Source organism: Chinchilla lanigera, unplaced genomic scaffold, assembly GCF_000276665.1.
Source record: "Chinchilla lanigera isolate Chin_1 unplaced genomic scaffold, ChiLan1.0 scaffold00104, whole genome shotgun sequence".
NCBI lineage: Eukaryota > Metazoa > Chordata > Mammalia > Rodentia > Chinchillidae > Chinchilla > Chinchilla lanigera.
In genome coordinates, this window is record NW_004955505.1 from 4,548,251 (window position 1) to 4,561,318 (window position 13,068).

Genomic DNA, 13,068 nt, shown 5'->3' on the forward strand with positions numbered 1-13,068 from the left:
TTTTTTCTTCTGGGTCAGTGTGTATATTAGAATCCATGAGCTGTAGGTAATTTGAACATAAAAGTGTAAGACAAAACAGTTGTGATACTGTCGTTGGAAAAGAACACCATTTAGTGCATACAAGATAATTTGTAATCCTTATCATGGCTGTTACATTTATACCCAAACATGATTGTTCACTGTGTATCTTTGCCAAAGGTTAGATTTGCCCCACTACCCGTTACACCTTGGGATCTTTGATGACTGTTTTTCTCTCCTCTTAGTGAATATATATATATGTATACACACACACACATACACACACACACACATAATCTAAAACTGGGTGTTCATAGAGAAGGCCGGCAGATTTTTTTTTTCCAGTACCGGGAATCGGATTCACGACCTTGCGCTTGCCAGGCAGGTGCTGTGCCGCTGAGCTAAATCCCCAGCTCCAAGGCAGGCAGATTTTAGAAACCTCAAATAACCAAAAAACCAAAAAGTTTGCTGTAGAGTAGGAAATAAAATAGCAAGTGTACAGCCCTTACTCTACTAGAAGACTTGTATTTCTAGGGTCTGGTAAGAGCTCTGAAGTAGTATATCTGGCTCAGGACCCAGTTCAGTTATAAACCTGTGAAATTTTGGAAGTAAATTTCACATCTAGGCTAAAGGGTTTGAATGGTGTTAAAAGGACGCATGTAGCTCTGTGAGAACCCATCTTCTTCCGTTATATCCCAGTGTCCAGTTTCCCCCTAGTTGTAGAGAAAGTGAGAGGAAGGAAGAAAGCAAGGCATAGACAAGACAGGTCCTTGCCTTTATCAAGTTGCTGAAATACATTTCACATTGTTGGTTTTAGTGCTAGCTCATATTTGCTGAATTCTTAAAACAGACCAAGTATTTCCTGAGCACTTTCTAGGTATATTATTTTATTTCATCTTAGGAGGGAGGTGTCACATTTTTATCAATGAAAAAACAGAGTTATAACTTCTTCACTGTGCCTGAAGTTTAGGAAGTTGTTCTAAGTCATGTAACTACTGTGTGTTGGAGGCAGTTCTTTTTTTTTTTTTTCTCCGGTACCGGGAACCGAACTCATAACCTTGCGCTTGCCAGGCAGGCGCTTTGCCGCTGAGCTAAATCCCTAGCCCTGGAGGCAGTTCTGAACACAGTAGGCTGGCTCCGGAGCTCCCCACTTTTAATTACAAGATATAGGTCATTTTTCTTTCTGTTCTGGCAAACAAAAATTCATCAGACAAGCCCTCAAGTGGGTGCAGTTTTGGGAAAAGGGAGTGAATTGCTCTTTCTCTCTCACATAGTCCCACAGAGTAGGTCATGATACTGTCCTTGTTTTATGGACGGGGTCAGGAAGACGTAGAGGTTAAACAGCTTTTCTTAAAACACAACTGACAAATGGCAGAACTTTACTGATTGCAACCCTATTTACATTTCAGACTCTTCTTGATACACTATCCTAAAGGTAGAATTTTACATTTATGTAAATAGGGCAGATTATCTTATGATTCAGTTTACTATTTTCCAACTTGTAAAACTTTTATTGCTCTTTGTCTTTGTGGATGAGAACCTTTAAAATTTCTTTCTGTCAGTTTAATGGCCTTAGGGAGGAAATAAAGTAAAGTGGGAAAGTTCAGTCCATTGTCTTTATCTGGAGTTTTTGGTTTGTTCTTTTGATGTTTGAGACAGGGTCTCACTATGTAGTGTAGGCTGGCCTTGAGTTCACTAGGTAGCCCAGGCTGGCCTCCAACTCACAGTGATCCTCCTGCCTCAGCCTCCTGATGTCTGGGATTATAGTTGTGCCATGCCTGGCTTGTAATTTCTTAAGCTATATATTTCTTAAGCTATATAAGTTTTCTTAAGCTATATTTTTCTAGGCAATTATCCAGTGTTTTAAGTTTAAAAATGTATAAAGGTTATGGAGTTCTCTGTAGTGTTCTCTTATTTCTAATTTGTATTAGTCTCTTGCATTCCTAATATTTTAAATTTTTACTTTCTTTGCATTTAAAAATAATTTTGGCAAAAGCTATCTGATTCATTGTCTTTTAAAAATTAATCTGCTTTTGTTTTCTCTGTCACCTCTTTTTGTCTGTAACTTTCTGCTCTTTCTACTTTGGGTTTATGTAGTTCTTAAGTTTTTGTATTTGGATTCTTTAATTTGCTAATTTTCCATTTTCTTAATTTCTAATATATAAGCAAGCTGTATTCCAAATTTTTTGTATGAACATGTGCATTGTAGAATTATTATAATAGTAGAAATATGGATTTGATGTTAAGACAATAGTCTAGTAACTGTTGTAATTCATCTTCTGTTATATAGTACTTATTGGTTATGCTAACCTTGAAAAATATATTTAATTATGAAGTCCAGGTGGGGAAATTGAAAAGCAATGTCAAATTATAATTATGAAAATGTGGATACATGTGGACAAGAATTGGGAAGTAACAGAAAAGGGAGTTTGACTGCTTATAAAGGCTATTCTTTCTTTTTATTTTATTGTTTTGCTGCCTTTAAAGAGAAGCTTCATTTACCTGGACAGTTAATTCAGATAGCCTACTTTATAACTCATGTAGCTTTACTTTAATTCAAAGTCGAACAAGTGAGTTATTCCATCTTCCAAGGAATTAGAGGAGACATGGCAGATATGTAAAGGATACATGGGCCTTATCTTTAACCTTTCTTCTCTGGGTTGACGAGGTGAACTTGAAGCCACGATTCCCGTGACTGAGTCTGTGTGGGAATCCACGGCAGGGGCCGTGACCGAACACCGTGCAGTGCACTCAGGGCTGACCGCATTGTGATCACTGCAGGTCCTGTGCGGAGATGCAGGGGAAGACGCTGAGTGTCACGCAGCCAAACTTCTGGAAGTCATCATTCTTCAGTGCAAAGGAAGGGGAATTGATCAGGTAATACGTGTCTCGAAAGTGTCTTACTAGACATTTATATTAAAAATATACCTACCTGCCAGATTGATACTGTGTTAATTTTGGTGGAAAATTTTAAAAAGATAGCCTATAGTTTGTGCTTGCTGGTGCAAATCTTATTTAAATGACAAAAAAAGCCATGCAATTTGGAAATTATACCTTGTATTCTATCTGAGAAAGGGAGGCACAGAGAAATACTGTATATAGTAGTTAAAGGAGCTACCAGTAAAATAATGAAAGCCCCAGTGATTCACCTGTCCCTGTGTGTCTGCGTGTGGTACTAATCAAACCTGGGGCTCCCACATGTAAACATATACTGTATCGTACCCTTCCCCTTGTTTTGTTTTTTGTATGCTTAAATACTCCCTGGGTATTTATTTTTATTTTTTATTCTTACACATCTGCAGTACACAGTGATTACAATAAATGATATACATGGCGAGTGGTACTTGTACATAACACATCTTAATTTTTCTTTCCCTACCCTTCCCCACTCTCTCCAACTCTTGGTCCCCTTCCCATTGCAAAAGCTCTATTTTCATCTTCAATTCTTTTTTTTTAACCCCGTTTTCCTCCCTCCCCTTCCTCTTCTCTCTTATTCCCTTATCTATTTGAAAAAGATCTCCCTGCTTCCTATTAATCTTCTGTTTTCTCCATGTATACATTTTTTCTTATATAAGAAAACACATGCAATGTTTAAGCTTGTATGTCTGATTTTACTTAATATTGTCTCAAGTTGCATCCATTTATCCAGGAATGCTTCAGATTTATCTTTCTTTATGTCAGAATAGTACTCCAATGTATGAACTACCCATATGCTTTATCCACTCATCTGTTGATGAGGATATAGATCATGTAAAGATTTAGCTGTCATGAATTGTGCTGCTATAAACATGGGTGTATGTGTATTGCTGCAATATGATGTCTTTAACTCTTTGAGATGATACCAGGAAGAGAAATAGCTGGGTCAAATGGAATTTCTGGTTTTAGTTTTTGAGGAATCTCCACACTGATTTCCATAGTGGTTCTACTAGTTTACATTTGTACCAACAGTGTATAAAGGTTCCTTTTCCCCCTGTAGCCTCACCTGCATTTGTTATTAGTTGATTTCTTAATGATAGCCATTCTGTCTGGAGTAAGATGGAATCTCTGTGTTTTTTAATTTGCATTTCTGTAATGGTCAGGAAAGTTGGAACTTTTTTCATGTATTTAGTGGCCATTTGTACTACTACTGAGAAGTGTCTGTTTATTTTAGTTGCTCCTGAGGTATCTTTTCTAAAAAGAAATTAAGATAGTATGAAAAAAATGAAGTTTCTCTTGACCAACTTAAAAAGTATAAAGTTACATTGTATGTTTTTTTAGAAGTACAAATATATAAATTTTGATAAGATTAATTTTTGGCACTATAATTACTAAAGAAAAATGTTAAATCACTTGAGTGAAATTGTGAATTTCTCTTTTTCCTTACAGTTTTGTAGTAGTTTTATTGACATATAATTCGTATACTGTGCATTTCACTTATTTAAAGTGTATACTTTAGTGATTTTATGTTCACAGAATTCTGTAACTATTACAATTTTAGAACTTTTCATTACCCTTCCTTCCAAAAAATCCATGTATGTATTAGCATACTCTGTATTTCACCACCCCTGATGCACTGTCACTCTTCATACATTTGCCTGTTGTGGATGTATCACAGAAATGCAGTTAGTGTTCTGTGTGGCCCTTTTCTGTAGGCTTCTGGCACTTGGAATAAGGCTTTCAAGGCTGACCCATAGAGTAATATACATCAATACCTATGTGTTTGTGTTGCTGAATAATATTCCATTGTTATAGGTGTGTTATGGTTTGTGTCTAGATGTCCCTCCAAAACCTTATGCAGTCTTTGGCTTTTTCAGAGTAGGTGAATCTAGAGTTTGTGATTGATTCATGGTCCAGTGCTGGGATTAAGGGTGTGAGTGCTATACCCACCTTAGGGCAGATAGCTTGCATACAATATAAGGGACACAAAGAGGCTTGTCTTTCTGTGTTGTTGCTTTTGCTGTCTTCTGCCACCATGAACTGTTGCCCCTCTGCTATGTGCCACGCTGCCTTGGTGCCACCAAATTATGGACTGAAACATCCACAAACTGTGAGCTAAATAAATATTTTCTCCCTTAAGTTTGGATGTTGGATATTTTGTCTGAGCAATGAGAAAAGGAAGACAGAATTTGATACCAGAGATGTGGAGTCATTGCTGGGCCTATACCTGACCACATGGCTCAGGAGCCTTTGGAAGTGGCTTGTGGGAAGAGTTTGGAAAGGTTTGGAGATATCAGCTGAAAGAGTAGAGCTGGAATGCCTTAGGCTGTATAGTATGGGAGAATCTGGGTCAGAATGTACAATTTGGCTTAGAGCTCAGAAGACCAGAAGGCTGATAGAAATCCTGCCAGTAAAGCCCAGGCTTGGGAGGTTTCTGCTGAGAAGAAGGACTGCATTGGCTGTTGGACTCCAGATGATCTGTGTTATGGCTTGGCAGAAAGTTTGTCTCAATTTTGCTCCTGTCCAGAGACTTTACCTGAGACTGAGATTAAGAGTGGTGGACTAATTAATCTGGTGGAAGAAATTTCAAGGCAGTCAATGTTGAGGCAGTGGCATGGCTACTTTTGGGGACTTTTAGCCAGATCTATGTTGAGGATCAAGAGCAGGGAACCCAGCAGAATGATTTAAGATGTTGTGAGTTTGGCCAGAAAGGAAGCTCAAGTAAAGCTGTGGTACAGCAGAGGAGATCTTGATTGCTGAGAAGCAACAGAAGAATAGAAAAGATGGCCTGGAGGCATCACAAGAAGCAGCAGGACTCCACCCTTTGCAGCCTCAAAATTGCAAAAGTGAAAGACTTTAGTGTGAGAAGAAAGCCCAAGAGCACCATGTTCTAGAATGACGACAGCCTGGTCAATTTGTTCCTCAGAATTAGATTCAGAGTGCTTAGGGATCTAGGCACTTGACTCCTACACCCAAAACAGAGGAAAGTCTGGCTTCTGCTCCAGCTGGCAGCAGACCTTGGTGTCATCCATGTAGCACTGGTTTTAGGCACATGCAGAATGCAGGAGTTGTGGGGTCAGGAAGGCTTCCACCCAGATTTCAGAAGAAGGCCTGAAAGGCCAGGCAGTGTGCCTCTGAGAGGGAAGTGTGTGAAGCTGTGAGTGTGAAGCCAAAAGAGCAGTGGAAACCCCAGAAGCTTGGAGAAACCAGCAACATGGATCTCCTGAGGAAAACTACAAGGAGGGAACAGAGCAGACCCAAGAGAGAAGCCATGGGAACTATGACCACTGAAAGTCCTATAGGAGCAGAGCCACCCAAGCCCTTTGGAGTTCACATCTTGCCACAGATTGCCACAGATACTGCACATGGAACTATAGGGTTTAATGTTTGCCCTGTTGAATTTTGGACTTGCTTTGGTCCCATTCTTTTGTATCCCCTGTCTGTAACAGGGGAATGGAAATATCTGTCTTGTGCCTTTGAATGTTGGAAGTGTTTAACTTTGTTTTCATTTGTATAGGGGCTCACAGCTAGGAGTTCGCCTTAAATCTGAAAGGAGACTTTTGATTTGTGCTTTCCAGCAATGCTGACACTGTTAGGACTCTGACAACTCTTAGAGATAGACTAAATGCCTTTTTCATAAAAAAATGTACATGAGTCCTTGGGGTACCAGGGGTGATGTTATGGTTTGTGTCTAGATGTACCCCCAAAGCCTCATGCAGTCCTAGGCTTTTTCAGAGGTTGATTCATGGTCCAATGCTGGGATTGAGGGTGTGAGTGCTATACCCATCCTAGGGCAGATAGCTTGCATACAATATAAGGGACAGAAAGAGGCTTGTCTTTCTTTGTTGTTGATTTTGTTGTCTTCTGCCACCATGAACTGTTGTCCTCTGCCATGTGCCACCCTGCCTTGGTACCAACCAATTATGGACTGAAACCTCCACAAACTGTGAACTAAATAAACCTTTCCTCCCTTAACTTTGAACATTGGGTATTTTGTCCCAGCAGTGAGAAAAGTAACCAAGGCAAGGTATATCACATTTCTTATATCAGTTATTCATTAGAATTATTTCCACTTTTGGGATGCTGTAAATACTGTGAGCTAGTATGAATGTTTGTATGCGAGTTATTGGGTGGGCATATTTTCATTTTCTACGAGTGGAAATGTCTAGTGGTTTTTTTCCCCCTGAATCTCTTGAGATTTTTGTCCTTTATTGAGGTTTTTTCCTTTATTCTGTTTATTTTTAGATGTTCAGTCAATCTTATATTTCTCATATATAAACCTCACTTAGGCATAGAGTATAATCCATTTTATATATTTTTAGCCTAAATTTGCTTTTTTGTTTTTGTGGTGCTGGGGATCAAACTGAGCACCTCGTGTATGCTAAGTAAGTGCCTCACAAATGAGTTTTACCCTTAAATATGTTACTTTTTAAAAGTGTTTTGTTGTCTGTGTTCATAAGAACTATTGATCTCTAATTTTTTTTTCCTGTGATGTCTTTGGTTGATTTTGGTGTCAGAGTAATGCTGGTCTCGTAGTGATTTGGGAATGATTTGGCCTTTCTTTATTCTTTCAAAGAGCTTGTGAAAGGTTGGTATTTTTTGAATGCATGGTAAACTTCAGCAGTGAAGCCTGGCCTGGTTTTTTCCTCTGTGGATAGCTTTCAAATTACCAACACAATCTCTCTATTTGTTAGTCTGTTTATATTCTCCATTTCTGTTTTAATTGATTTCATTAGTTTGTGTCTTTCTGGAATTTGTCCACTTCATCTAAGTTATCTAAACTATTGACATATGGTCATTTATAGTATTTCCATGTATTTTCGTTTTGTTTCTAGAGGGCCAGTAGTAATAGTAACTACCCTTGTTTTGTCCCTGTAGTAATCTGTCTGTCTGTCTGTCTCTTTCTCGGTTGAGCTAAATATTTGGCAATTTTGTTGAACTTTTCCAACAACCAACTTTCTTTTTTCTGGTTTCTGTCTCCTTAGTTTCCACTCTGATCTTTATTTTCCCCTGTCTGCTTGCTTTGGGTTTAGTCTGTTGTTCTTTTCTAGTGTTTTAAGGTGGAAGTTTAGGTTTTTGATTTGAGATATTTCTTCTTTTTTTGGTTGTTTTTTTTTTTTTGTTGTTGTTGTTGTTGTTTTTTGGTACTGGGAATTGAACTCATGACCTTGTGCTTGCCAGGCAAGTGCTTTTGCCACTGAGCTACATCCCCAGCCCTTTTTTGGTGTTTTTGAGACAGGGTTTCACTATGCAGTTCAGGCTGGCCTTGAACTTGCAGCAGTCCTCCTGCTTTAGCCTCCTGAGTGCTGGGATTACAGGTGTGCACTACCACATCCAGCTAGATTTGAGATATTTCTAATGTAAACATCTACAGCTATAAATTTCTAAGCACTGATCTAGGTAAGTTCCATAAATTTTGGTACATGTTCGTTTTAGTCTTCTCAAAATACTTTAAAATTTCCCTGTGTTTTATCATGGACCTGCCAGGTACTTAGGGGTGTATTGTTTAATTCCCACATATTTGTAGATTTCTCAAAATTCTTTCAAATTTAACCCCTTTGTGAGTGGAGGACATAAAGGAGTAATTTAACTCCTTTTAAAGATGATGATACTTGTTTTATTGCCTCCCACTATGATCCGTCCTAGGGAACGTCCATGTGCACTTGAGAGTAGTGTGTCTTTTGCTGCTGTTGGGTGCTGTGTTCCAAACTGCTAGGTCCAGTTGGTTTATAATACTAAGTCTTGCATGTGCTTGGCTCTTCTACTGAGGTTCTATCCCTTATTGAAAGTGAGGCATTGAAGTTTCTGGCTGCTGGCATTGAATTGTCTGTTTTTCCTTTAATTTCTGTTTATTTTGCTTCAGATATTTTGGCACTCTGTAGGTAGTTTCAGTAGTTCTATCTGCTGGATTGATATTTTTACCAACCTCCTTATCTTTATGACTTTTTGTTTTACTATTTTGTCTGATATTAGTATCCTCTCTTTGCATGATATACCTTTGTGTTTTCACAGCATATAGTGAGATGTTTTTAATCCAATTGGAGATTCCCTACAGTTTGTTTAAATATATTCACAGTTGTTATTTCCAATATATATATTTAGTCTGCTGTTTTATATTTTTTATCTCTCATGTGTTTTTGTTTTCTTTCTTATACCTGTACTGCTCCTAAACATTAAGTAAATATTTTTTTAATGTCATAATTTAACTGCTTTAATGATTTTTTCACTGTATTTTAAAATTTTCTTAATGGTTGCTCTATGTTTATCATTATTTTTACATTTCTTAGTGGCTTAACATGTATTTATCTCAGAATATACTTCAGATTAATGTTAACTTAATTTTAGTGAGATAGAGAAATGTTACTACTTTATAACTCCTGTTTTTGCATTATTAGACATACTACATTTATATGTTACAAATTCAGCAAATATTTTTATAATTATTGTTTGTAATGGTGTGTGTTAAAACTGAAAAGAGAAATGCAACCAAGTATGTGTTTATAGTTTTCAATATTAACCTTATTAGTTACCATTTCTGGTTCTTTTTTTTCCAGTGGATTCAAGTCACTACGTAGTGTCATCTATTTGTTCCAGTACAACCTTGTCTACCTCTTTGGTGTCATTAATGTCAAATACATTGCATTTCTATAAATTATAGACCCATCAATACAAGCATAACACTGTTTTATGCAGTTGTTTTTTAGAACAGTTACGAGAAGTTGGTCAGAGAAATATTGGTCATGTTATTTTTTATAATTATTTAATTACATTTATTGGTGGTTTTCCGTGTGTGTGTGTGTGTGTGTGTATATGTGAGAGAGAGAGAGAGAGAGAGAGAGAGAGAGAGAGAGAGAGAGAGAGAGAGAGAGAGAGAGAAAGAGAGAGCGCCAAGTGGTAAAACTTTGAGCCCTGCTATGTCTGAAAATACCTTTATTTTGTCTTCATTTTTGAAAGATACTTTTGCTGGGATTTTTGCTGACAAACTTTTTCAACACTTTGCTTCTGCTGTGGCCTGCATTGTTTCTGATGAGCAGTAATGACCTGCAGCTGTCGATTCTGTGGGGCTCCCCGGCTCGCTGGGGTGACGTGTGTTTCAGTCTTTCAGCATTTTTACAGTGTACGTGCATTTGGCTCGCTCTGTGTGTGTCCCACTTAGCATCTTCGCGCTCCTCGGAAGACTGTTTCTGTCAGACTTGGGGAGTCTTCAGTGATCAGCTCTTTGACCATTTTTCCTATTCCTTTCTCCCTTGTGGAACTCCTGTGACACATACACTAGTCTGCTTAATTGTGTTCCACAGTGCCTTGAAGCTTTGGACACTTGTTTTGTGTTTCTCTTTTCCTCTGGTATTTGTGTGGCATAATCTTTATCACTGTAAGTGTGTTAATCCTTTCTTTTGCTCATGCTGTTGAGCTTCTCTAGTCAGTTTTTAATTTTGCTTATAGCACTTAAGTCCAAAAGGTATTTTTGCTTTTTAAAAAAAATAATGAATGTCCTTACTGATATTTTATATTTGAGGTAATGTAATTGGAGCTTCCTTTAAGAATGGCTTCCTGGACCAGGGATATAACTCAGTGGCACAGTTCTTGCCTGGCAAGCACATCCTGAGTTTGATTCCCAGTACCAAAAAAAAAGAGAATGGTTTCCTAAGCCAGGCATGTTGGTGCATGCCTACAATCCCACACTTGGGAGGCTGAGGCAGAAGGATCCTTATGAGTTTGAGACCAGGTTGGGCACATAAGCAAGTTAAGGCCAGCCGGTACTGCATAGCAAACCCTGTCTCAAAAAAAAAGCAGTGGTTTCCCTTACTCTTTAAACATGCATAATGGCTGACTTGTAGTTTTCAGAGTCGTCTTTGAGACTTGTCTTCACTGTTCTTTACTTGGCTTCATCTGATTATTCACTGCTGGCCCATCTCGTCATTCATAGAGAGCTGCCAGCCCTCTCTTATTTTTTTTTACCACCAAAATCTCCATTATTTTTGAGAGCAACTCCTCCTCCGCAAGCATTATTGAGGTATAATTGACAAAAAGTTTGGAACCTCTTGTAATTTATAAAGTCGTACAGATTGTCTTAGTCACTGCCTTTGTTGCTGGGACCAGATGCCTGACCTCCACCGCTTCAAGGAGGAGCAGTTTAATTTAGCTCGTGCTCTAGAAGTTTCTGTCCTCGCATGGTCAGTGGCTTAGAAGGGCCAGTAGAGGAGAGCAGCTCACGTCCAGGTGTCCAGAAAGCGCAGGGGATGGGAGAGGCGGGGAGGACCTTCCGGGCCACACCCCCAGCGAGCTGCCTCGAGCCAGGCCCCACTTCTGACAGCAAGCCGGCTGTAGCTCCTGGGCCATCCAGTCCCTTCCAGAAGCACTGCATGGGAGCGCGTGAGGCTCTTGGGGGACGTCTAGACGTAAATCCTAACGATATTTTCTGTTTTTTTCTTTTAAAGAGAATAAAATTTAAAAAGCCATTAAAAAAATACACAATTTCAAAACAAGATGATAGGAAATCAGCAATGGTTGTTATATTGCATATTGTTGTCTTCAAAGTAATTGTTCAGATTACCAGATATAAGCAGGCAAAATTGGTCAAAAAAACTCAGAAAAAAAATTTAAGCATTAACTATTCCTTTCAATAATACAGATATTTTCAAAGGCTGCTTTACAAGGGAAGTTGTAGTCAGGGTTTACAAGGGAATACATTTAATATGGGACACATAATTTATAGGATTATTTTATAATAGTCACCCAAAGAGTCAAATACAGAAGAATGTAGGAGATCTGTCCACTCACTAGAGACCCAAAGAATCCGGCTGAGGGCCTGGGTCCCATGGCAGTGTCCTGCATTAGTGCAGCTGAAGACCTAGAGCCCATGGCAGCATCCTCCACGAGTCTAGCTGGAGGCCTACAGCCCACGACAATGTCTCATGAAAGTCTGTGTCAAGGATCTGCACTGGGAGGGCCCAAAGATCAGTGGTAGAAGCTAGAAAGTCTGAGCCAGCGGGACGAAGGCTCTGTGCCAGCAGGCTGAGGGATCTGCACCAGGGCCAGGAAGCATCGCTCAAGGTAAGGATCAGAGCTCCCTTGAAGAGAACTGCAGCCATCCTCAGTGATCATGAGGACCCAAGCTCATCTGATGATGAGAACAGCTCCGGTGTCAGAGTTCATATCAAGAAAACTGTGTGACAGGCTTCTCCAGGACAATCAACAGCACACCCTCTTCCCCTCCTGTTCTCCAACAGTCCTCAGGTGGGCCTTCCACACCCAGCACCACGCTGATTCAGTTCAGCTGGGTGTTAGGAGTTGACCATTAATCAACCATAGCTGCTTTTTCCTGTTTATCATTGTGTTGTATTTTATGTGATAATAGTGGAGATAAAAAGGAAGTTTGATGTTAATGAAATAAACAGGTAAAAAAGTATGACTAGAATGGAGTATAGACATGTTTAACCCCATGATTGGGTTGTGGAGGGTTCTGAGCAGTAGGATTCAGTCATAAAAGACAAATTTAGAAGAATATAGATAAATCCATGCCTGAGAGTTTAGAATTTATCCTGTAAGCCAGAATTTGGTAAGCTGTGGCCTGTGGGATAGCACAGAAGCATATGCAATAGAAGTCATGTAGCATGTAAAGTAAAAAAAATTAGCTACATACAGAAAAAGTTTCCAAACCATTGCTCTATACATTTGAACAGAGAACCTGCAGACCCGCCCCAGGGACCTGTCTCCTCCAGCCAGTCCTCCCCTCCTGTGTTCCTGTCACCTTTGAATAAGGCTGTCAGTTATGAATCCATCAGTGGATTAATCCACTGATTAATGAGGTAAGGGCTCTGCCCCTATCCCTTGTGATCCGATTACCTTCTGGAAGGCTCCTATGTTGGTTTGGGGCTTATTTGCAAGGGGAAACAACATATAAATAGGACATATACTTTATATGATTATTTATAAATAGTCACCCAGAGAACGATATACAAAAGAGTGCAGGAAATCTGTCCACACACTAAGACCAAGGAATCTAGCTGAGGGCCTGGATCCCACAAAAATGTCCTACATGAGTCCAGCTGAAGACCTAGAGTTCATACCAGTGCCTGCCGTGAATCCATCTGGAGGCCCAGAGCCCACGACAACATCTCATGCAGGGCTGTT

The 13,068-nt window shown here is 39.2% G+C and overlaps 1 protein-coding gene across 1 annotated transcript in view; it reads left to right on the forward strand.

The window, feature by feature from the left end:
- Positions 1–13,068, forward strand: part of Ipo8 (importin 8) — an 84,232-nt gene that overhangs the window by 57,513 nt on the left and 13,651 nt on the right. The window contains exon 20 of the mRNA XM_005407134.2: positions 2,800–2,895. Within this exon, the coding sequence (XP_005407191.1) occupies positions 2,800–2,895 (96 nt within the window). The remainder of the gene's footprint in view (positions 1–2,799; positions 2,896–13,068) is intronic.